At 40.2% G+C, this 27,231-nt stretch overlaps 1 protein-coding gene across 3 annotated transcripts in view; it reads left to right on the plus strand.

Moving 5' to 3' along the window:
* Window positions 1–27,231, plus strand: part of LOC119652610 (homeotic protein proboscipedia) — a 161,229-nt gene that overhangs the window by 15,351 nt on the left and 118,647 nt on the right. For all 3 annotated transcript variants that reach the window (XM_038056845.1, XM_038056847.1, XM_038056846.1), the window contains exon 2: window positions 3,783–4,261. In XM_038056845.1, coding sequence (XP_037912773.1) covers window positions 3,907–4,261 — 355 coding nt within the window. In that variant the 5' untranslated portion in view covers window positions 3,783–3,906. The remainder of the gene's footprint in view (window positions 1–3,782; window positions 4,262–27,231) is intronic.

Consider the following 27,231-nt stretch of genomic DNA (forward strand, 5'->3'; position numbering starts at 1 on the left):
GATGGGTGGATAACTTCCCGCGTATTTTTGCTCAAGCTATTAATGGATACATGGTGAGAAAATCGCGTTTGTATCTTTATTTAATTCTTCAAAAAAAAAAAATCCCAAAAAAGACCCTCTACACGGGATGACCCCTTAAGTTGTATTATACATTTTATTTGTTTATGCTTACGTCAGACAACAGTGAAGAGTCTGACAGAAGCATAAACAGGAATCATCGCTAGTTGATTACTGCTTCGCCTTTTTCGCTAGAAATGCTTCGCCTTCGATCTTTTTGATACATTAGGTGGAATCCTTTACATATGTACAACCTCGAGGGGTTATACTATGTGTCCGTTGCCGCTTTCTTCATTTATTAGGTCTCTTTTTTGTAAATCATGCTTCGCTTAATCCATTTTTTAAACCCTTATGAGCTACAATGGTTGAGCTGATTTTGTATTCAATGATTCTATCATCGTGACGTTTCTATTTGGTTAAAACCATTGAAAATGATGTCAACTGTTGGTCCAAAATCACTTGGGAAATTGGGTACTATTTGTCACCGCTACACAAATGCAAAAATATTAGTAGTGGCATAGTATCAATAGCATCGGTGGTCACTCCTTAATTGTGTCATTTAAATTAGAAAGTGTTACATCAAGCTATTCATTGAACAGTCGGAATACCGGAAGTTGGACAGTCGGGTATTGTGTTCATCCTGCATGAGAAATTTGATATGCACGTTCTTCTTACTACATTGTTTCTTATCATGGTACTTCTAGGATTAACTTAAGGGTGTTTTCCGGTAAATTTCTAAAATAAGGTAATATGCTATTATTAAATTTATTTGAGCTGATGTCGGAATGGGTATTTTGTATTTTGCGGCTTAGATTTCGTACAGCTGTACCATCCTAATTCTTTTCCAGAGTTTTCGATTAGGTTCTAAGAAGGAGGCCTGTTACCCTTTTCGGCGTACATATTTTGAGTCCTCACTCCTTTAAGGGGGTCATCCCGTGTGTCGGATCCGAGGAATGGATTTTCTTTTTGGTGTCAATTTTATCTAGATATGGTGTAGAATATATAGGCAAAGTGTTTTTTAATATTCGGAGTCTTTCAGAAATTACAGTGTTAAACAGATAAAAAGTCACATGCCAGGTTTATGTCGATCGACGTAATAAAGCGCGCATTTATCGGTCCGAATGACGTTCGAATGACTTCGCTAAAATCATAAGAATTGAAGTCAAGGCTTTACATGTATTTCTTCGAGAAACCTAAGATTTATGGACTAGGTATAGCATATTAATGGTCAGTTAAGATTTTATGATGAAAAATCTCATTCTACTTTTTTAATGCGTTTTTCTTGAAACCGCATGTTGAAAATCTGCTGCCACCATAGCCCAAAATCATTGAAATTTTCAGAACTTATTCAGAACATATATTTATAGTCCTCAAACTGGGATTATTGCCATTCATTCAGTAGTTTTTTTATTCATTATAGAAGCCTTGAAAGAACACCAGAATTTACAAAAAAAAGTTTAACAAGGCACCAACAATTTAGCTTTCAATATTTTTTAAATAATCCTAGTTTGCGGACTGTGGTTAAGTCCGCACGTTAAAATTCCGTTTACATTTTTTCTTTAGAATGATCTCAGCGCACTCAATCGTGGTAGCAGAAAAACACCTATTTTTCGAGATGGTTGTATAAGTTGCTCTGTATTTCACAAATGAACTATGCTATTGGGCTAGAAAAATTACTACGCATGGCCAAGATATTAATAATTATATGGTGGAAAATTCATATTTGTACCTTTATCCAGTTTTTTAAAAAAAAAATTCTAAAAAAACCGAAAAAAAACGGCCTTCACGCGGGATGACCCCTTTAAGTTCCACCCAGTGTATCAGAAAGAACACCAGTTTCGTAAAGTACTAATTGAGCTCTTTCATTTGGTATCAAATATGAACATTTTCTATGGAAACAAATGTACACCCCCCTTTCACTAACAGTGCACAAATTAAGGCTAGCCGCACTTACATTTTCCAAAATTTTGAGAAAAAAACAAAAGATTTTGATGTTTTCTTTGTTTTATAATTTTATTAGAGACTATTTCAATTCATATTACAAAAATATTTGTTCAAAAAAAATTCTAGGCGTTGATTTTTTGCAGGTTTTTTGATTTTTTGCATGCTGCAAGTACGAACTAAAGTTAGCCGCACTTACTGTTTTGGATGAAAAAAATTAATTTTCGTATTGGTTTTCAATCAATACTTGGTCCATTTGCCTCTGGCATCATGTAAAGCGATGATTCGGCGCGGAAGACTGTCATATAGTGATCGGATTTTGTCATGAGGGATGTTTTCCCAGGCCACGTTGATAGCTTCTTTGAGTTTATCTTTATTGCTGTATTGCCGGCCATTTTCATAAATTTTTCGTGCGAAAATTAACCAGCAACCACCTTGCTCAAAATAAGCCAAAGTTGATCTGGCCACATATATTGGTGCATTGTTTTGCTGAGATTGCCAGTTCAGATCAGCACATTCGAAGCCACACGCTGGGAAATGAGGTCCAATCATCTACTGATAATGCACAGTATTCATTCTGGTCGAAATGAATGACAGAGGCATGTTTTTTAAATAGCCAAAAGCACCGCATACCATTACTGAGCCACCGCCGGATTGACGCTTACTAAAAATGTCTTCAGTGCGTAAATCGTGCCAATAATAAGCAAAACCATCTGGGCCATCCAAATTGAACTTGTTTTCGTCCGAAAAAACAATATTCTGCTATTCTTTTGTCCAATAAATGTGATCCTGGGCGAACTTCTTACGGCCTTCAATATTGTTTGAGGTTAACATAGGCTTGCGCATCTTTTTTTTTTGTATTTCAAGTAGCTGCAACCATTTAAAATCTTTTGTGTACGTCGAACACCAATGGGTAAATTATTTTCCAACTTGATATCACGAGCAGACTTGCTGCTGTTGGCTGCAGATCGTATCAAATGTAGTTTTAGTGCTGGAGATATCGTCGATGGCCGGCCTGTCAAGTAATTTTTGTCGTAATTTTCACGATTTACCAGAAAATTTCGAACAACTTTTTCACTCCGATTAATTTCTTTTGCAATTTTCCAGTTTGACATGTTCATGTAGTCTTTAAGTGTCGCAATTTTCGTTTTTTCTAATCACAGCACACAGCATTGTTTATTTTGCTCCAAACAGTGAGTACGGCTAACCTTAGTTCGCACTTACAGCATGTAAAAAATTGCAAAAAATCAACACCTAGAATTTTTTTTGAACAAACCTTTTTGTAATATTAATTGAACTGGTCTCTAACAAAATTTTAAAAAAATAAAACATAAAAATCTTTTGTTTTTTTTCTCAAAATCTTAGAAAATGTAAATGCGGTAAACCTTAGCTCGTGCACTGTATATGGGTAGCCCCCTCCCCCCAGAATCAACACAAAATAGCGCCACTTGTTGTATTTAAAGGGATTCACAGACCACATATTCCCATCAAGTTTTGTGACAATAGCCTTAGCGATTTCGGAATAAATCCGGTATGACAGAATCGATTCAAATAAGGTTTTGTTTCACGAAAAACCTTAAAAGGGAAAATATATATGTGAAAACTTTGCTAAGTCTCGTAAAATGGGAAAATTTTCCCCAAAATAGAAAAAAATTTACATCTTCGGGATTCAAAGGCTTTCCAAATTTGAAATAGTTCCTCTTAGATGCATCTGCTTTTTCACTTCCTTCTTTACACTATATTTCATGAAATCCGACTTCTCACCATTTATCTTTCTTTTTCAGATTTTTGCAAAAGTATCTACCCAAAATTTGGCAGATGTGTAATTAGTCAGTGTTTGCAATTATTTGGGATTTCGCTGAAGCAGATGTAAAACAAACATAAAAAGTGTATCATACAAAAATAATTATGCAAGAAGTGTGTAGTAGTATAGATCCGGCCCAAATGGGCCAACAAATCAAATCAGAATCTCCTCTTAACCCTTTACAAGTGCAATCGAATCAAGCGGTTAATTCGCATCCCGGCAAAATGGGACCCAACTGTGATAAACGTGCAGATACTGCCTACTGGATGACCACTGAGAGTGGCTTCATCAACTCGCAGCCATCGATGGCTGAGTTTCTGAATCACCTAAGTCCGGAAAGTCCGAAAATCGGCACAACACCCGGATATCCGGTTCCAGTGGCAGCAGATGGAATGGATTCGGTGCCAGAGTATCCTTGGATGAAGGAGAAAAAGACATCGCGGAAGAACAGCAATCAAGGTGAGTTTGACGAACCATTTTTTACTTGAAGTAGTTCTGGTGGAGTGAGAAACTTTCAAAATTTTCAAAAAATTCTTGAATCAAATCGAATCGTCTCTGTGTGGACCTCTCGGCGGGATCGATTAATCAACATGTCCTGGCGCCGTTCTTTGATAATATAATTTGCCGCACATTTGTAACATTTGTAACCACACAAGAAAAACACAGGTTTCGCTTTTACTTGCCGGATAGATCTATGACTCCTCGACTCGTTCTGCAGCCAACCGACAACCGAAATACTTAGATCCCATATCCCAGATATATTATTTGCGATCATTTGTAACAATCTTTTCGGATGGTTTCGTACGCGATGTGCGATGGCGTTGATGGACAGCCGTCTGGAATCTCATTTGTATTCATACGAAGGAACATATCTCAAAGTGATGTAACAAATGACGCGGCCAACTATCGCGACCGATGTGGTAAAAGGTAACCTGTTATTTGGATTCATTTGTCAAAAGTGCAGTCGATTTCCGCTGGGCCGCTACGGTATGAGGGTACGTACTCCTGGTTGTGGTAAACAGTGGGCTGGAGGGTGAGCATTCGGGAAACGGATCGATTGCCAGAGGTTTTTGTGCGTTAGTTTGGATATACTTCTTAGTTTCCAAGGTAAACTACACCTCTTCGGAACTTTTTTTTTCCTTTGTTGAGGTCACTTGAAAATACTATGGTTAGGTTGATTATGATGCGGTACTCGAACAATACCTACCAATTTATCCAAATACTAAAGTGCTTCGACGGAGTTGTTGCTCTCGTTTCATGCACGTTGTTTGCAGTAATGCCCAGCTCATTTACTATTACAATAATATGAATACCATGAATTATTTAAATTATGAAATTTTGCCAGGAAAAATGTCGTAGTTTTGAATGTAAACCTGCTAAGATAATCGATGGTTGTATGGCAGAAATTTTCTGAGTTCGAGTGCAATTCATTTATATGGCTGGGCTCAGTATCCATCAAGTGGCAACTCTTCTTGTCCTCCTCAGTTTCTTAGAAGTGTATCTAAACTCCATTCACAATTGCTCAAATTGTGCGGTAAACACTCGTATGATATACGGTTCAAATCGATGCTCAGGTAGGAGTAAATCATATTTGAGCAATTAATCTTTAGCGTTTCGGTGATTAGAATAGACACCACTTCAGCTAGAACTTCTGCATATTCGTATGAGTGTTTATCTTCTGTTCTCTGAACCGCGGGCAATTTTTCGATGGTTTTCTGTTTTTCCTTCATCTGACTATCGCTCCCCGAGTTTATGATGCTCAAATTAGTACAATAGTAAAATAGACGAGAAACCATCAAATTGATTAGATATAATTGGATGTGGCAATTGTCTTTGATTTCTGTGAATAGGTGAAGTTTTCTGTACATAGTTTTTCATCGCGGGCCGTGGCCAACCTCTTCATTAAGATGGAATATACAATTCTTTTCGGTATTATTTATATAATCGTTCAGAGAATTTGATGAGTTAATTTGAATACTTGAGGTGTTGTATGTCGAGACCATTTATCTTGAATGAAAGTGATGATATGTAATTTGTTCATTGAACCTTTGAACTAACGGTTGCTGATTGCTACGGCAACATCATAACACCAGTATTCACTAGCATATATAGAAATGGTAAACGTATCAAATAAAAATACAAGACACTTATGTAGAAGGCGTTCAATCTTTATCAAGTGCGTTTCAATAGACATTAATCTTGAAAGTAATTGTTGGTATTTGTCTTAATATTGCTCTATTGGTTGCACTAACAATTTATATATGCATTTCGGTTATGAGTGGAGTAAGTTCCACAAATTTTAGATGGTTATCTTCATTCATGTGCAACGAAAGTTTACTGTATAAGGCAATAAGTACGCTCCCTGGATTTAGAAAAAACCTGTCAGCTTGGTAAATATGTTATGTAAAGAAACCTAGCATGATGGAAATAGGTAAATAACCTAAGTTCTCGAACGAAATTTTTTTTCTGGTGGCGCCAGATTTTTCCATTAGGTCCCCCATCTATGTACTAACAATCCACAACAGAGCTTAACTTCGGTGATCGGACGAAGGGTGGCTTTTTGTCATTTAGTCACTTTTTGAGTTGAGCTGTTCGGTTGTTTTTCAGTAAGTGTTGAAGTTGTATTATTTCATGTAGCAATACATCCATGTACGTAAGTGATAAAACACTGATAGCTAATGGTAAATGAATTTCACTTGAGCGAGTCTGCAGGGTGATTGCTTAGGACAGATTTACTGCCACCAATCATAAATGCCAATATTATGTAAAAATATCCAGAATATTTTATTGTAAATAGTAGTAAATTCACACGGCGAAACTAACAAGTATTACACATAAAATAAACATGGTAAAACAGGGTCGCTGAAAAATGTTTTCTTCAAAAATTTTGACGGCGTAGAAATACGTAACAGATAACAAATTCGGTATTAGCACTGGTGAAGGAGGCACGTGGTCCCCGAAACAATTGTATGCTAAAAAAAATAAAAAAAATACAGAATAAGGAAAAAATCTAGTTCTTTTTTTAATCCAACAAATTCGCAAAATTAAAAACCAACAAATATACAAAAGGCTCCAGAGACGATGAATTTCATAGCGTTAATAGGAAAAGGGGGTGGTTGTAATATTGCAAAGAAATGGCTTTTCGAAAAAGAAACAACATTTCTGGTATGGAAGACCATTTCTATATTTTGGTAAGTCCTTCAACTATCTCGCAAGGGGAAGATCTTATGGAGTTTCATGGACGCACTGATATTTTTAGAATTCACCTTACCGACATAATCCTTCATTGATATTTTTAGAATTCACCTTACCGACATAATCCTTCATTCAATCTATGCTTACCTCTATTTCAAATGATGTGGAGTCCGGTGGTGTCGCTGTTAGTGACAGTAAACTTGATGTACGCCAGATATACTTTTAATGACTGTCCAAATTCCATCGATATTCGTTAGCGGAATATTAACAAAACATATCGTTTCATCATCAAGGTCTCTCGCAGATCGGTTTTGGGTTTGGTTACGAGATAAAATTTGGAGAAAGCTGAGATTTTAGATATCATAATAATTGAGACCCAGCCTGAAAATTATCAGAAATAGATACCTAGCACTTAAACGCAGTTCCTCCTTAATGTTGTGAGCAACCCCCCACTTGCGCTTAGTCCAACTCAAATTAATAAGGTTAAACAGTAAAATACCATATCCAAACATGAGTAGTCCGTAGAGGCTCTTAAGATGAACATCCGGGTTAGCTATTGTCAACAGTGAAGACAAAAGCGAGGAAACTGACTATTCAAATTCTTCGACGAATAATTATAGGAAAGGTCCTATCATTGATTTTACATCTTTTTGCTATCTAAACAATTATCACGTCAGATACGCGACGATCCTACTGGAAAACGCAAAAGCACACACTATCTGCCTAGAAATTCAACTGCAATCTAAACGAGTCAAGCCTCAATAGCCACTGGCCTTAGAGGTGCTACCTAGCGGCCTATGGTACTCTGCCTTGCGGCTTTCTGCGCTATTCTTAGGTTTCCTGTTCACTCAGGTGAATTATGAGTCACCAACTCGGAAAGTGAAAGAAATTTGGTAACTCAGGAAGGTAGCTGCAATTTCCAAGATATTGTTAGCTACAGGTACTTGTTGTGCCAGATTTGAAGATAGTTTCCCAAGATGTCCTAGGATTCTCGCAGAGTCATACACACCATCAAACCTTCCCTAGTCGACGATAATTTAAAGGCAATTTGAATTGCATTTCCTCCTGAATGGTGAATTATCCGCATTATTACTAACAAAGCCCTTTCGAGGATGAGGCAAATAATTAAACGAAATTACAAAAATATTTCCCTCTTCCACCACATGTGGAAGTAAAGCTGAGATTCCCTTTCAGAAGGTGGATATCAGGAGTCTTTCGCCAAAAATAAAATATGTTTGCTAGGATCCATAAAAACAGCGTTTCATTTAGCGTTTGCGCTACGCCTCGAAGTCGGTTCCATTTAATGACCGGACTTCGTTCAATAGGAAACATGGTTCGTCGTAGTTGTTGCTGTCTTCTCAGTGGAAAATAATCTGCGCTATGTGTTTCTGGAAGAGACAAAATCATAGAGGTGACTGTAATTTTCCAGAATCTCATCACAAAATTTCCTGCTGCAATTAATAGAGTTCGCTAAAAACATGCCATGACAGTTCAGCCCGAAGTGCCAAGTGAATCAAAAAGCCGAAAATCAAAAGGAGCAGCGATCATCGCGCTCGGGGGCGTTTACATCGCGAGTGTTAAATGAAACGTAAAAGAATATAACCTCAAAAAATAGAATTCTTTTGACAGACCTATTGTATATAGTTTGTGTCCTCACTGACATTATAGATAGACTTGACAGTGTTAATAAATTTGATCCGATATTTTGTTTTCAAAGTTTTGTCTGAAGCGGAACTCCATTAAAAATGTCTGATTATCTACCCCTATCTATCGGTTTGCCTTTTTAAGGAAGGGGAAATCCCAAACTTTGCTTGCTTGGGTAAGACAATGTGTGAGATTTGACTAACTAAAACCTCCAACTTTCTCTCTCGGCCTCGTGGAATTAACAAAAGATGTGACATCACGGGGAGGAGCTAAAAACTCTATCTAGATTTCATTTTTTCAATACGGTACATACATATATTGTTTTCGACATAACAAATCATCACATTTCTTCGGTTTTGTGTGTCGTTTTTTCCGCTTATTTTATAATGAAAAAAAGACAAATTTTATTTTTTAAATGAAAAAATGGTGAGTTTTTTTTTTATTTCTCATTTACCGCTATTTCGAGGACCTGCTGTCCTCGGACAACTGGCTTTTAAGACAAAAACTCACTGAGGAAGACGACAACTCGTCCACGAAATACCATAGTTTCTTCTACAAGTTGTCTGTCTCTCTGTCTGCTCGTTTCTCCGTTTATCACTTCATATCAATGTCTGTCTACTTCACGCAATTTGTTTCGAAACAGTTACACCTATCGATAAAAAGATTGGTGGGGACGTGTGTGTGAACTTTAGCGAATTCAGTAAATGGCGTACCTTTAACCCCCTTAAAGGTACGCCATTCATCATGTAGCCGTCATGTATGCATGTATGTTTTTGGAATTTGACTGGTACGCGGTTTTTCCTTGTAATTTTTGAATAATATAGGCATTAAATGTCCGGATAGCTAAGTGGTTAGAGCACAAGGCTGTCACACGGAAGGTCGCGGTTCAAATTTCAGAAGTGGCAGTGGATTTTGTACCGTGATTTGACGTCGGATACCAGACGACTCAGCTGTGAATGAGTACCTGAGTCAAATCAGGGTAATAATCTCGGGCTGACCACATTGCCTTCTACAGGATACTGAAATCCTAGAGTGTACGATTACGGCCTTGAATAATTTTGACGCCTAGATACTCTGTGACTAACTGATCCCTTTCGGAACCCCGCACTCTTTCCTTTTGCAACTAATATCGATTTCGGAAAGTACCAATCGAGACCTTGTATTTGATATCCCTAATGACTATATTCGGTGAAAATTGGATATATAGGATCCTGCCGATTTGTTCTAACAAATACGGAAATGTGTTCGTTTTTAATTAGTCGAAATCTGCTAGATAGTTAGATAGTTTCTTAAAACAATTGCTTATACTATTTTTCAACATGATGTTTTCCATTAATAGCTTTTGGTTATTTGATTCGGGTTCACTTTTATTCGGTCGTCTATGTAAATTATCTGGTATTTAATGAAAAGTTTTTAAAATCGAATGTCCACGCTCGTGCTGTCTATTGCTTCTTCGAGCTTCTGCATGTAACTAAATTCCAATGCGGGGGATTGGGACCAGTTATCCTTTTCTTCATAAAGGGCAAGCTGGACAGGGAGTTAGGGTAAGATTCACTGAGGAAGAGAATAATTGGTGAATTAAATATCGATATTCTATGAATGAAAGAATATATATGTAGTTTCTGCAACAATGCAAAAATTAGTCGTTGTCCTAACTAGTATTTAAATTTGTGAAGTAAAGTGCGTCTGTTAATCGAAGTTGCTTTGAACAAATGTCCCCCCGTTTTATACCTTAAAAGCACCATTAACTGGTCATATTCCCGTTTCTTTAAGTAGAGTAAGTGAAAATGCTTCACTGAGTTTTGGACCTCCACAATCGCAAACAGTCATCCAAATAAATTCCGCTAAACTCCCCGTCATTAAAAAACTAACGTTTGACATATTACTTTGGGTTAGCGTTACCATTCTCCCGACTTAGCATACCTTCAAATCAGAAAATTGTTTGCACTGAAGTACAGGGAGCGGTGGAGTTGAAAAAAACCCTGCCGCTTAGTCCATCTGCTGACTAAAGTCCATCCTCTTTGCGGGAATAAGAACTCGAACGTAATGTGTAAAACGGCTCAATTTGTCAGTGTTCCTATCGTTCTCAAAATGCTCTCCAGAGAGAGCTCCCTTGTATCTGTGCAGAGTTGCTGACGAATCGCATTCCACTTTCCACAAGCAAAAAATTGTCATCGGTGTCGTTCGTCGTTGCAAAACACACAGTCACGGAATCGTGCCTTCGTGTAACACTGAAAATCTCTATGTCCGTTTAGAAACTAGGTAAGGACACAATCTCATCATATTTTCAGAACTGCCACCGACCTGAATTATCGTTAAGCCGTGCAGTCCGTCTGCTTCTTGACTCGTTTTTCCAAGAGAGTTGTTATTTATTTATGTTGTCATATGTTTGTGTTGTCGTTTTTTATGACCAACCTCACTTGAGTCCTCTTGCTCCCTTCTGCTTCTGGATGATCTTGTATTCCTTAGTAGGGAGGGCAATCGGGATCTCTCCAGCGATCAATATCATTGCCGGGGCTAAGACAGCGCAGCAGGCAGACGACACCCATAAGGCTCCAGTTCTTTGTATCTGCACAAGACGCTTACGATAAACACGGGACGTAGGGTCAGCATTCTCTTTTTAATCAACAGTGCTACTTTGTTTTTTTTCCTACGCAAGACTTGAACGCATGAATAGGTCAAGTCTGCTTTGCACTTGTGTAACAGTACGTCCGGCAACAAATGCCGCAACATCATCTGCATAACCGAAAATGCGCGTCTCTTCTGGCATGTCCAATTTTATTAGAATATCGTTAGATGAATTTGATAGGACCGGCCCTAGGATAGCTCCCTGTGACAGTGTAATCTCTATCTTTTTTGGGTCGTCCAGTGCTTCAAAGAGAAGGGAGCGGTCTCTCAGATAATCCTGCCATGTCCGCAAGTTGTATCCAGGCACATGGAATTCATTCTTTAATGTGCCTAGCACATCTGCAGTCTTACACATTCTGGCATGAGCGGTTACGATCAGCACTATTCGTCGAGATCAGTGCTGAGTGTTTCATCTCGATTAACATCATCCACTGTGGATGTCCGTGCTTATAAACCGGACTGTTTTGGGGATAAGTTCCCGGCAGCACGTATCGCTTCGGCAAGTCTACTCTTAATGAGCTTTTTGAACATTTTCATGCATTTGCACGAGCTCCTAGCGACAAGTAAAAATGCCTCCTTTTAGGTAAGCATTGAATGTGCCGAAAAATACGTCCGTCTGATGGTCCAACACCGGGATACCATGAGGTTCTAGCGCCTCATTATTTTTTATTGCGCGGTTTGTCTCTTTTTGCTCTTTTATAGTGAAAAGTGGAAAATACCCAGCGCTTTCAATGCTTTTGTCATCAACCTAAACAGGATCCATAGGGAATAATATCTTCACAGTCTGGCCCATCTGTTCAGCATTAAGGGAACATGATTTCTGCATAGCCTCGGTTTTTCGAACTTATAATAAAGTGTGCACAAATCCTCCCGCCAGTAAAGAAGCGTTGCTTTTTGTTTATCGCACAGGGAAGTTTTCTTTTTGCCTGCATGTTGTGCTAAACGGCGGAGGTTATGGAACTCCACAGGTCGACAATTCTGCTGTCAAGTCAACTTTGCGGAATGGAAGTCGAATAGGTTGTCGTTGTCATGGTTATAACTGAATTAGCGACAGGACCAGTTTCAGTGAAGTGTCGACGACAATGATGGTAACTTTCTCGACATTTACGGCATAGAGAGAGCGCCGCGCTGGGACATGCCACAAGGCAGCATCAATAATTTCGAACACGATGTATTGATGGAAGGTCACCGAGAGGTCTTTCAGAACTGGCAACCCATCAATCACCTCCTTCGCAGTCTGGGCATCTGAACGTTGGTGTGGATCCGATGTTTAAAATTTTGACCCCAGTTTTAGCGGTTTTTTGGTTGGATTTAGGATTGTTTCTGGCGTAGTTTACAAATAATGAAAGGTAAAATATACTCCCATTGCACCTAGAATATGTAAGATATTTAGTCCTTGCAATAATCGATTGCCTTTTTCCGTATCAATGCACACATGCATGAAGCTTAATCACCTAATTCAATAAAACTTAAACTGATATCATTCCAAATCGGATAACCGATCAACTAACAATTGATTACCTCCACAAAGGCCAATCATTTCTACATCAACAGTTGGCTCAAAAGGTGTTCTTATTACTCATTCGAACTATTATCGAAACGCTCAAACATCCATTTCTCAAATAATGCTGCCATTCAAATGTCTATAGGCCGTGGATACAATTTATCCAAAAACCTACAAATTATTCCTTCTTTTGGGGAGGAAACCCTCCAACCCCACATCGTGTATGTCGAGTTGTGTGTGCTTTATTTCATACGTTAGCCTCACATTAGTTACATATGACCGAAATGTTGAATTTCCCATATTAAATATTTACAATTGGAAATCTAAGGGCGGACGTTTGCATTCTCCCCAACGAGGCCAAGGGAGTCGTTCCTCAACACAATACACAAACCTTTCGACGATTAATGCATTGTATCGTACGCAGCGATTTATTGACAAATTTCCTTGACAAATATTGGGGTTGGGGCCATGTTACGCAATGAGTTGAAGCTAAGCCAACTGGGCTTGGTGGATTGCTTGTATGGTTTGCTGAATAAATCTTTTAGCTGGCGAATGAGCCTGTTGATTCCCGCCTCCAGGTTTACAGGCTACACAAAAGATGTAGACTCATACGGGTTCGTGTGTAAACCCTACAGTTCTCGGGTAGCCTCTGCTCTGGGAAAGTATTATCCAAGTCATATAAATAAAAGGCTGTCAGGAGCAATTTGTACACGTTCCTTTTGTTTCACTGCAAAGGCTCTTGTAACTGTATTAAGTGGTACTTTGTAGGAAGTAAGTTGCTTCTTAATGGTGTGCTTAACAGGGGTCGGAATAGCATCATAGAATCTTGTTTCTCATACCCTCGGGAGAAAAATTATGCATGTTCACACGTATCCTTTTTTGTCATACTTGAACTTGAAATTAGAAGTGAGTTTTGACTAGTCCAGACGCATTCGAACTTCAAAACAGACCATGACAGGCTGTAACCTTGTGTATCAGAAAGTATGATGGGTAACGATGTCAGTTTACTGGGGTCGTCTAGCTTCATTGCAGGATTCAAAATCTTACACACTCGAGATATACCTATTACAGCAACTCTTAGTCCTAATTTTCATATTAGATATTACGTCATCTGTCTTTTCAAAATTTTTGAAAAAACTTTCTTCCTTAGCAAATAGAGTGCCTCATGCTTTCCTGACTTTGATGATCCTTATAAAGTTCGACAATTGTGTCTTCAGATCTTCAAAACATTTAGTTAGCCTTCCTTTCTATAATCCATGAATAATCGACCAAATACTTCCCTAGATCTCAGTACCAAAGGTATACTCATCTTGCGGTGAAGAGTGTCCTAGGCGTAGTGTGTATCATTTGTCTTTATCACAATGGGAGGTCGGTAACAAAACGGAAGATATATGAACTCGGCATGATACAGTGAATGTCGTCGAAAAACGGCCTGGTAATAACTGTGGCAGGCTGGCGCTTAAACGCTCTATTAGCCGGGGCAAATCGAGATACAAAAAGCGCATAGACAACATATCCAGGGACTAGGAATCGAGGGTGAAAAATTAGTTCACCTCATTTATCATTGCACTGATAGCGACTTAATCTGGGAAATCTTCAAGCTGAAGGCGATTTGACGGGCAGCGTGAAAAACCTCACATTAAAGGTGAATGCTTTTATTTTCATACATTTATTCGTTGATTCGTTGAACAAGTGGAAACAGAATAGAATGGAAGTCAGTGTGAAGTCTATTAAAAAATTCAATTAGGCTCGGCTTGGTGTAGAAATAATTAAAATTATCACATTTTCTATGGATAAGGTCGAATGTTTGGAAATATTCATTTGTTATAGGGGCTGTGTTATGTTAATGGAGTACACTCTGGAAAATTCATTTCCGTATATAGAATTCCATTAGGTTTATGGCACTTATTGCAATTGAAGCTAATGATATTCTTTTTTAGTTCAATTATTCAATACAATGTAATTACATTTTGTGTATGTATGCAGAAATAAAAGATAACCCATCGAAATCCTTGTAGCCTTTTCGTCTATGAGAGGCTTACGTAGTCGATCATTAAAAGTTACGTCTAATTTCTCTAAAACGAAGAAAAAATAAAGCGGTATCTTGTTGGGTATTTGCAGATTATCTGATCATCATTATTGTCTTAGTTTCCTAGAGCAAATTGAAGTAAAGATTGTGCTCTTCCAGATTTGGAAAAATAAGGGCTTTAGCGAAACATAGGACTTGAAGCAACAATATCGATGGCCGAGTTGGCTAAGCATGACTCTCTCTACCTCGTAGCCTGGGACATAGAAGTCTGCATTTGCCAGTTGCCAGATTTCCCATCAGGCGACTTTTGGGAGTGAGCAAGCGGGCTCCCGGCTGTCGATATCCTTCGACCGCAGTGCCTCGGTGGTGGATAACTTGGCCACCGTGCCATTTAATACTACAAGTGTTTTAGATTTGGAGAAGGAGGTGTTCAAACGAAGCACAACTCTGCCAAGAACACCAATTGCAAAGGCAAATAATGATGGGCTAAAAGCAGATAGCTGGCCAAAAAAGGCGATTTCGACATCCATCGAATTTGATCAAGGGGTGCTCCAGCAGCAGCAAATAGATTCATTCAGGAAAAGCTCATCAATTTTATGATCGCCTCCGACACCAAAGTCGGCAAAAGAGAAAGCTCATGGGAGCCTAGCAATTGAAAAAGGTGAAGGAGTCAGTAAAAGGAGTAATCTGGCCAAGACTGAGCGAGAACAGAGTCCTGACCCAGAAGAACTAACTTTTATGCAGCTTGGGACTAAAATAGTTGCGCTGTCCGAATTCATCCAGGATAAGCACAACGTGCACCAAGCCATTAAGAACATGGTGAGAGCCATCAAGGTGTCTTAGAATAGGTCCCAGGAAGAAGTAAGGAAGCCTAAGCCGGACATCCCAGCCCCAACAGTGTTACAGGCGACCCAAGTGACACCAAAGCACAAGGTCGTCGACGTTCGATCAAGTAAGCGAGTGCGAGGCAAAGAGGGGGAAGCTTGGGGGAATCAACAGGTCCAAAAAAGGAAAAAAGGGGTCTTGACCAGTCCAACAAACGGAACTAAAAGTTCAGAAGGGCCCAAAGTGCCCAAAGTAGAAATGCCGTCTAGCGAAGCGAAACTGAAAGAAAATAAGAATGATGTTTGGACTAAGGTCGTGAATAAAAAAAGAAACAAGAAACCAAAGGTGCGAATTCGCCCAGAGGCCATTTTAATCTCTAGCAGAGGACATCTAACGTATGCGGAGATACTGAAAAAGGTGAAATCTGACCCTGACCAAAAAGAGCTAGGCGGAAATGTCAGCAAAATCTGGAGGACCCAGAAAGGGGATCTTATGCTTGAGCTGAAAAAATCCAGCTTGGGGAAAACTGACGGCTTTCGTAACCAAGTTATAAACTCACTTGGGGAGAATGTCATGGTTTGTTCCTAAAAACATGAGATCTATATCCAGTGCAAGGATCTCGATAAGGTAACATCCAGAGAAGAGATCTGCACTGCCTGGAAGTAAATATTCAAGTTGAAGGAAGTCAGCGAAGAATCTATCGTGGACATAAGAAAAGTTTACGGCCGTACTCAATCGGCCACAATGCGACTGCCAGTGGAGTCAGCGCAGAATTTGTTGGCCGTGGGGAAAGTTCGGATTGGATGGGTTGTTTGCCGACTAAGGGAACAGATCTCTTTAAAGAGGTCCTTCAAATGCCTAATGTTTGAACACTTTGCAAAGGCATACACTAGTGGCTTCGATCGGTGCGATCGATGTCGAAGGTGTGGGAAGAAAGGACATATTACCAAAGGGTGCAATAGAGACCCTAAATGCATGTTGTGCGAAGGAAAGGAGGAACAGGATAACCGACATATTGCCGGAAGTGGTAAATGCCCGGAATTTAGGAAGGCGTTAACTGCAGTGAAAAAATGAGGTTAATACAAATAGATCTCAATCATTGCAGGGTCGCACAAGATTTGCTTGTGCCGACCACTTACGAATTCGCGATGGAGATTGCTATCATTAGTGAACCGTACAGAGATCTTGACGGTGGTGTATGGGTCACAGATTCGATTGGCGCGGCGATATGGGCGTGCGGTCGTCAAATCATACAATATAGCATGGGTCAGGCGGCTAGTGGCTTTGTGTGGGCAAAAATAACCGGTATATTCCTGCACAGCTACTACGCCCTACCGAGCCTCACACTGCTTGAGTTTGAAGACCTCTTAGATGATCTTGTTCACGAAGTAAGGGGACAAGGTCCAAAGGTGATATCCGGTGACTTTAATGAGTGGGCTATCGAGTGGGGCAGTAAAGAGACTAATGCAGGGGGGCGGTGCTTATTAGATGCGTTTACCTAGTTGGATGTAGTTCTGGCCAACGGAGGCCACAAAGCATCTCTAAAGCATGTGACTCGTCGATGCCTAGGAGATGCTCATTCCCCACTAGAAGACCCAATTATTGGTGGAATAGTGAACTTGCCAGCTTTCGATCAATTTGCCATAGAGCCAGACGAACGGCTCAGAGAGCAATAGGTAGAATCGATCAAGGGCAAAAGGAGCATGCCTATAGGGAAGCTCGCAAGACCCTCAAGATCGCCATTCAGCGGAGTAACAGGGAATGTTCTATGGAGCTCTGTTTGGAAGCGGACATAAATTCGTGGGGTAGCGCCTATAAAATCGTGACAGGACGATTCAGAGGCCGATCATCTCCGGAAATCATGTACCTTATGCTCTTGTTGAAAATAATCCAAGGGTTATTTCCTCAGCAAGAGATGGGGTACTAACACCTTTCAGCGACCCCTGAATGTGACGCCGATTCCACCAGCCACCAGGGACGCGCTGCTTGAGATCTGCAGTCGAATAGGCGACAACAAAGCCCCGAGTCTGGACGGCATACCGAATAAGGCCCTCAAACTTGCCGTCAAATGTTCGCGGAGCTGTTCGAAACGTGCATGTCTGAGGGTATCCTTCCTGCACCATGCTGCTGCTGCTGCTGGCAAACCTCCAGGGGAACCGTCCTCTTATAGACCCACATGCCTTCTAGACACTATGGGGAAATGTTGGAGCGGGTTATTTATAATAGGTTACTCCCAGTCGTCGAGAGCCAAGGGGGCCTTTCAGATAGGCAGTATGGGTTCCGTAAAGCCAAATCAACCGTTGATGCCATCAAAGTGGTTACTGGCTTGGCCGAAAATGCAATTCACGGAAGGGGTTGTACCAGTAAATATTGTGTGGTGGTGACCTTAGATGTGAGGAATGCATTCAACTCGGCCAATTGGAACCTTATACGAAAGCCTCTGCTGACGATTCATCGCCGCTATTATCGATAGCTAATTGCAAGACCGGACACTCTGGTATACTACCGATGATGGACCCAAGGAGTACGTTGTCTCCACGGGTGTCCCACCAGTAAATATTGTATTTTGAACTTGACTACCCTCAGTTTTGCAAAGGTCTTCGAGGTCCTTTTGCCACGAAATAATGCTTTAAATAGTGCGTTAAAGTCGGTTTTTCAACTGACTGACTTGTAATTCGATTAAATTCCTTAACAATTTTGTAATATGTACAGTCCAAAATTACGACACTGAGGTGCCAACATTAAGTTTCTTTAATCTTTTGTTTTAATGTAAACGTTGAAGGCCGCCAGAAAATCGCTTGCTGGTATGGGACGGCTTACGTCTAAGATGAAGAACTTCCTCTATACTGCACGGTTAGTTCCTATAGAAACCTTTAAAGGCTTCGTGGGGTACGTATTTACCGTTCTGTAGTAGCTGGTAGTATGGTATTTGAACGATAAAGGCTTCTTCCAGCTTGGTCCGCACTTTGAAGGGAATTACGCAGCCAACGGCTCTTGCGTCCATCAAAGAATGTTGCGCAGTGGACTCTCATAAATTTGCAGACGATTTGTATGAATGGCATAAGGTTCCTGCGCACCGTTTTCTGACGACTAACGATAAAAACGGGGTGAGAGGAAATGTTTTGCTGTGTGCCAAATGTTTTGGAGTAAACATAGATCTTTTCGATCTTCCGAAGCGTTAATTTTGGGGTGACATTTGGTATTTGGATTTCTACCAGCTATAATTCGTGAATTAGTTTGCCAGTTTCTTGAACGTCAAAAGGAGGCGAGTTTTAAGTGCCATCTGGCGAGATGACCGAGATGTCCAACTAGGCAACGACTCTTTCGAATTGCATATGCATGCAGTGAGATCGGAATTCGACCCCGTGGGGAACTATCCACAGAGTTCTCAGTTCTTTCGGTTTATTGATCCTTTTCCACGTTTCCGCAGTCAGAAAGATTGTCCTTTTTGGACTTGGGCAAGAATTTCCGCATCAGAGGCAAAGGCATTTTTAATGGCGGTCTAGCGTTCATCAATAATTTCGTGCGAGTTGGAAAGGGTTTGTGCAGCGAGAATGTGAGATTGCTCGTATTGAGTTTGAAAGACTGGCGCTATGTTCTCATTGGAGCAGATAGAGTAGGGATATGCAAGATAAGGAAAGTGACCATCAGATGATAGACCGTTTGAAGACCGATGTCAGCACCTATTTGGTTATTTGGATTCGGAAGACAGCTCCTAAATGCATTGCTAATTGCGATATGGTCAATCTGATAAGATGTTCTCTGCGGTAAGTCGAAATAAAACTGATTTTGTGACAGGCCCTGCAGTCGAATAGTATGCTGCGGACGACGGGGTATTAAAAATTGCAAAGGTTTCCCAACATTTTACCGTTGTTGCTTTAATCGTGAACACCATGTATTCCCGTCACATGTGCGAGGAAGGAGTTTTCATAGCCCACCATGACACTCATCACCATCACTTCTCTCCTGAACTGCGTGTATTTGAGCATTGAAAGCATCTTTCTCAACTATAAAGGAAACCTCCTTTTGGCGCTTTTCGCCAGTTGTGATGCTCCTAACCTAAACTGGAATCCCAGGGTGAAAATTCTGTCAGAAACCGGCTCCCAAGTTAACAGAGTGCTTTGTCCGGTAGATATCAGCAACAGTCCGACACTGGAAAAAGTATTACAAGAGAGATAGGAATACTCTTTAGATCTTCAGCATCTCACTTCGCTTAGTCCTAGAATGTACAGACTATATATCTCCAAAACTCTCAATAAAGGTAGAAGAAGCAAGCATTCTGGAGTGCCTCGATATCGTTATTGAGGAGTATTCGCACATTTTAGAAATACATCATAAACCATTTTCGATTGTCAAAGCCCATAGCTGTCAGGTTAGTCGCCGAAGTCAGTTTCATCATTGCATGACAGCAATGAGTTGAGAGTCTGGGTCCCTTCTTTTTGTCTGCCTCTGAAGTTTTTGACTGAGCAGATATGTAATAATCCTTCATTTAGTAAGATCCCCAATACCAATACCATGGTCATTTGGGATGTCTGGCAGTGTGATATTGTTTGTTTTTTCCTTCCATTGCACATATCGTCTTGCTCAAAATGTCCTTACTTTCACTTGACAAAATATCCCTTAAATATTTCTCATAACAAGTGCGTTATGACATGGACCGCAGCTTCCCTTAAAAAATTAGTAATCCATTGCTGTTTTGCCAAACTGGTCCATTCCTTCGTTATTGCCTCTCTGGATCACCCACTGCCACAAGCAGGCCTATTATTTTTCCCTTTGCTGAGTCCTTACGTCTCCCTAAATCGGTTAAACTCTCGAATTTAAAGAAAAATGTTATGCACTTTGTACGCGTTTGTCTGCTTCCACCGAATTAAGTCTGCTAACATTTGGTTTTCAGATAAAAATAAAGACTAGAGGGATATGGTCGTTTCGTTGTGTTTGCACAGAGCCAAGTTAAAGACCCCATTAATTATTCAATACCTTAAAGAGCAATTTACTCATAAATGCTTGGGAATTAAAGCTGAATACCCTCTTGTGACCCACAATAAGGAACCATTTCTCATATGAACCACCCTCAAACTACGCAAAAACACAACGTATCATTCGTTCACATTCAAACACCACAAAGTTTCAACACATCGACTTATAATTACCTAAAAACATAAGGCCTAGCATACCGTACGCAGTGTAAAAAGTATCACGACACCCTTTCCAGGACAGCATTGTATCTATTTCCCAAAACCCGGCTGTAGACCTCAATATTAAATCGAATCATTATCTGAAGGATGTTCCGGATAGCAGTGAACACATGACGCCCGTGGAGAACACTATACACGTAATGGTCCGTCCTCCCCAAAAAACATTTTGTTAGTGTGCTGCTCCGATTGTCCACACCTCCTGTCAATCAACGTTCTTTCACAGAGGGGTATATTTTGCTATTCCTGAACGCTGTTGGGCTGAATGAACGCCTTCATAGTGGCATTTTTCTATTGTTCGTAAAAGGAGGGCAGTTTAGGAGTATCGGATCAATATTCCGGAGGACCTCATTTTTTAAAATTTCTTTTACCAATCTAGAAAATTCACTTCCTTCCGGAGACATTTTGAAGGGATGATAGGAGCGGTCGTAGAAGCAAAAACAACTTCCGCCCTTCGTGAAACATGACCAAAAATACTTTAAAGTTTCAAGTCATGTCGAGATGGTTATGAAGTTCCAGGAATGTTATGAAAGTTGTGTAGTTCTTAAGATACTCAGTGGAGGTTTCAGGATAATGTTCAGAGTGGACACACGAGTGGATTCACTTCTGAATTTTCTAAAGTTTCTTCTGCCAAGTGTGGTTTCATTAACCAAAGTTTGGACATAAAGGGTGGACTTTAGTGGAGAATGTTTAGTTTTAGGAGCAAAAACAAGGCCAGTTTTTGCGAATGAGGAATCTATTCAAGGAGTGGAATTCATACATGTAGTATACATGCGACTAGTGCTAGAGAAGCCTTAAAAGATGGACGATTTATTGATATATGGACACACAAAAAGCATGGAAACCACATATCTCCTTAAACATTTCTATTAGGGATAACCGCAAACGCTTTTCGATTGTAATATCAGCAAAAATATCAACAATCATGCCGGAGAATCGAATTGCTGAAATACCGCCAGCCCGAATGATATGGCAACATGCAGAGCACATGAAAGCATCACGTCATCATTGAATAATGTATTTTGATGATTCGAAAATGACTTTCAATTTTTCGGCAACCAAAACAAATCAATATTATATTACAGACGGGGTCGATGGGGAATAGACTATGGTTTTTGCTTCCGGCTCCGTACCTTGCAAGTTTCAAATAGACAGAAGCTTTCCAAACCATATCGTGATGAGCCCCAAGTTATAGTCCTTCTTTACAACTCGTTTCAGAACACCTCTAGGTGAAACTTAAAGTCACCTGACCAACGCTGAGCAGTATCTGCGGTTGAGAAACGTACTTAATCTCCTAATTAGCCGCAATTTATAACAAGATCCAAGGATAATAAACCAACTTGTGAGCACATTTTCTTTAAGTCTGAAAAAAATATCGCCCTATGGACGACATTCCACCGAAAAAAGTATGTTTTCAATAAGATAAGAACTTTTTACGGCGATTAAATGGTCTTAGGAACTTTTTTCCGCGAACAGATTGAGGGCTACCCATATATCCTTAGGGTAAACGCGAAGTTTTTTTTCGTCCCCCTGCAAACTAAAGGAAATCTCAAAAAGAGGCTGAGTATTTCACCTCGCTCTCGCAAAAGATACAGTCTAACGAACTGTAAATCTTGTGAAACCCTCGGCTTGCATGAGAGAGGGTGGCATTTAAAATCCGTTTTTATGAGTTCCGCTACAGAGTGTAACATCGCGTCGCCAAAATACGCCAACACATGGCTTGATGTCAAGCCAACGGTGAATCCTATTCCGCTGCGGATTTACATATGTATGTGAAGACTAAAAGGTATCCTTTTAACCTCAAAATGTTCGTTTCTCATTCCCCACATAGTCATGTATCATTCCAGAACGGAAACAATATTTGGAGGGTGAATCGCGTGGTTGACACGTGATTCCACCATCATAAATTATCTTGTAAATACTAACAGTTACACGGTGAATACGCACGCGGGTGGATGAAGACATAAACTTAAAGTTACCAATCCTTGTCCTGAGTGCTTTTGCTGGCTGAGTTACCCGTGACAGGTTCCGAAAGGATGGATTTAGGAACATGCATGCAAATATGGCTAGGAACATGCCATTCATTCATTCATTGTGCTTGCGGTACTCAAAATCAGATTGTGAATCTCAACTTGTTATCACTTTGTTGAAATGTAACGCTTGAACGTGTGTATGATTCAGCGATTTTGGGCTGTTGAAATTTAGATGTCTATTCAAAAATGATATGCTGATAAAATTCAGGGTGGGGGTAAGATGTTTGTTATTCTAAATTAGATTTATGGGTTGGCTGATTTGTATAGTCTTATGAAAATGTTAAACGACTTTATGGGAGTAACAAAGAAGGGTAGGTATGTTATTTGCAAATATTTATCTTGAATAGAGTTAACGGTTGCATAGCTTGAGTTAGTTCACTTTTTAACTTTTGCGCTCCATTGTCAGCACCGTCAAGGACTCAAAAACAGCTTTTACAGACACAGATTCCGTTCCTGTCATTGCTTTCCGAGTCAACGGACCGGTTAGCGAGTGGAATCAGATTTGGTAGCTTGGTCGTCTAATCTAATCGCACTATTCCCAGCCAAAAGGTTGGTCCAGGTGGAGTAACTTAGATAAAGAGGCCAATATTAGCGTTATTATCAGCGATATGACATGATCACACAAAGGGTTCTTCGACTATGGTTGCAACGCTATATCGATCGCCAACATCCCGATTTCGATAGGAATTGTAGAAAGTTACACTATTAATCCAGTGGGAGATCTTGGTTTCCATAGCCGCAAGGTGCCGTTTGTTGCCTTCGTTGGCTGCCTAGCACTTGAAACCGCAGAGCAATTTAGGGCGTTCGTTGATGAATCGGTCGCAAAGGATGCCAGTTATAAAGCGTTACTTCATTTAATTAGCGTTGCTAAGTGAAGAAATTTCTAAGTGAAATTTACTAATGGCTGAGACCATCGAACAGAGATAATCGAATCGATCAGTTCTGCTCGAGCCACTGCCACTGTCAGTAATCGTGATGATCGCTAGAAACTCCCTTAAGTTTTAGTCGGAGACTTACTGCAGAAGGTGATCATTCTAAGTTTGGACGAGTTGACACACTTTGGAAAATATCGTAGCGTTGGATGTCCTGCGTGGTAATGACCATAACAATAACGAAGCGAATTAGCAAGGGAATTTTCTTGATAAACATCATCATAGACATGGAGTGGTTTTCATATATGCATGTATCTACAATATTTAGCATTGCTGATATTCTGGTTAGAACATTTAAACCACACTGGTTTCTCTCTCTCTCTCATCTACTAAAACCACCCCCACTTCTCTGCTCATATCCTCGCGGGCCCACCGTCAAATAATACTTCGGGAAGAGGGCTCTGGTTTATACCTACAAAAATAAGTCACGTGTCTGTCGCGCTCTTCGGGCTCGTTCTAGTTCCTGCAGCTTTTCGTATACCGCATAGCTATTGTTGCGTTTATCATACTCCAATTTGTTGCGAACCCTTGGCATCTCCTCCACGAAATTATGGGGCCCGATAAGTGCGTTGAGTGCATTGTTTAACCTCCCTTTTTGGAAAATAACGTGCTTCGGGACCTCGAATGTAGCGGCGCATTCGGGACGGTCTGGAGACTTATCCAATCTGAAGCGATGCAAGTACTTCCGGTATCCACCGAGGAACTGCGTTAGGTGGTAATTTAATTTTCCCTGTTCGCGTTCGACCCATCTCTCAATACACGGGTTCAGTGTATGGGTCCAGCGCCTTTTTCGGAATTATCCCACCGTTGCTGCCATCCCCTATACAGTTCCTTCCTAGTGGCTTTTTAGGAGGTCCGCAGTCACTTCGGCCGGATTAACTCTCCTTCTCCGGTAGAGACAGTGTGCCTCATTCGCCAGAAGATCTAAGGGAATCATTCCCGCGATGACATGCACTGCCTCACTTGATACCGTATTATATACACTGCATACCCTCAGCGCGATTAGCCGGTATGCCGAACTTACCCTTCCCTGGTTCACTGTGTTATCCATTGTGTACACCCCTGCGATAAGCAGCCGGTGACTAGATTTTGGCCCTTCAATATTTGGTATCAACCTTGCTAGAGATGAATTAGCCTGCCTTTTCGTGCGCATAGTCCATAGTTGTACTTTGCTTTAGTCAGATAGGTTTCACTGGTGTATCCTTTTAGGAATTTATAAGTGGCTAGAAAAGTACAGCCTCTACTATTGAAGTATTCGATTAAGGAAACATTTCAAGTGCTTTCCGGCCAAAGGGACTCAGTATCGTGACAGTGATTAGATTGACTGACATCTAGAATAACACTCCATTAATAATTTCACCCCTAGGACTAGGACACTTACAAATACCTATTTCGTGTGATTCGTCTTTATTAGATACCGACAGATGTATCTAATAAGCCTATAGCATCCAGGATAGATACTCTTGTCCGGTAAATTCTAAGGGGCATGTATATTTTAAGGCCTGTTATCGATTCTATGCTGAGCACGATGAACACAGCTCCTGTGGGAGAATCTCGGCGACATCGTAGTGACATTTCCCCCTTTGTATTAATGCTGTTATTAAGGTCTAGTGCTTAGTATTGCAGAAGCCTTATAGAAACCTTATCTTACTCTTTTCTCCTTATTTTACTTCGTAGGTTAACAAAAATGACTCCTAGAACTTTTACAGGAAACTCAAGGTGGCACTTATTATATAAAAACGAAAGTTGTTTTTATCTACAAGAGTTTGTGATCGACAGATTCCGAAACCATTCAACCGATCCCCATGAAAATTGGCACAGATATGTATTCTTTTAATGGAAAAGGTTTATACGCTATCTACGTTGTTGTCATTCCTCCCTAGATGGCGCTGGAAAGGATCAACTTTTGGTGTATATATGTATTTTTCCACAGAGAATGTTTTGGTCTGGTCCACATTGTTGTACCCGATTGCTATAAAACTTGGCAGAGGTTAAATTTTCCCTCTATTCTCGTAGGGGTTTATGCCGGGGAGAGGGGCGGCTCTTTTTCATTTATATGTGTTTCTTCCATATCTTTTTTGAATTTTAACTTTCTAGCTCTGATTTGAGTTCTATGTTATATATCCTGTGCACAATTAAAATCTCGCCGTTTGGAGCCATCTAATAGACTCCAGCGGCAAGTGCTGGTCTACTTTGAGATATCTAAAAGTCATGATCCCAGCCGGATATGTGGCAAATAAGCAGCGTTGACACATTGATGATTTTATTATGGCGTCATATATTTCTGGTTGTATAAAAATCTCTGATTTTGCAGGAACAGCTTGGTTCGGTATTAGGAGTGACCCGTCAAACCATTTCTAAGCGACTTCAAGCGTTAGCAATGATTAGAAAGCAAGGATCTTGGGTTCTTTATGATTTGAAGCCAAGGAACGTTGAGTGTCATTTGAATGTGACAAGTGATGAAAAATAAATTCATTACGGTAGCCCAAAAAAAAAAGAAAGTCATCGGGGTTGCCCGGTCAGGTTTCTACGTCGTCGAAGCTGAATATAGACTTATTACTGGGGAAGGCTATTAACTACAATTAATGCGACTGAACCAAGCACTGCGCGAAGAACGGCCACAATACTAGCAGAGGCATGAAGAAGTGATTGTACTGCATGACAATGCTCGGCTTCATGTTGCCAAACCAATTAAAACCTACATAGAAACGCTTAAATAGGCCTACCCCACACGCTACACTTCCCACACATTGCGTCGATCGGTTACTACTTGTTCCGTTTGATGGCATATGGTCTGGCTGATCAGTAGTTCATATGGAGATATAGAAAAATAGTTTGATTCCTAGATAGCCTCAAGCGGTGAACACTTTTATCATGACAAACAGATATCAGTATGGGGAGTATTTTGAGCCCTAGATACCGTATAGTGGCAGCTTTTTTCTGAATTGTTGGTCGGGTAGTTTCTGAGAATGGTTTAAATAAATGCTCACTTTTCAAACCCCTACCCCACCCACCCGGTCTTTCACAACTAATGTCAAAGCTAACGCCGGCTTTGGGAATTACTAATCGAGACCCTTCATTCGATAACTTACATGACTATATTCGGTGAAAAATTTGCACCCCCCTTTTGCATATATGGGGACCCCCCCCCCCCTCAAATTTAATGTAATGGTACTTACTGCATGTGTGAGCGTTCACCGTTTCCATCTCCTCACCAAATTTCGTGTCAATTGGTACAACTGTTTCTGAAAAAAAATTGCGCAGAACAGGCAATCAGATGGACCGATGAATAAGGTTTTGTCCTGCACAAGAAGTATGAAGACCCGTTGTGGGAGTTATAATCAAACCCTATCTTTTTTAACTGAAAGTATCTTAATTGGATTAAAAAGCTATTATATGAATTTATTACCTTTACATATGTGAGGAAAAATTAATAATAGAATTGAA

The sequence above is a fragment of the Hermetia illucens genome, chromosome 3, assembly GCF_905115235.1.
Source record: "Hermetia illucens chromosome 3, iHerIll2.2.curated.20191125, whole genome shotgun sequence".
In the NCBI taxonomy this organism is placed as follows: domain Eukaryota; kingdom Metazoa; phylum Arthropoda; class Insecta; order Diptera; family Stratiomyidae; genus Hermetia; species Hermetia illucens.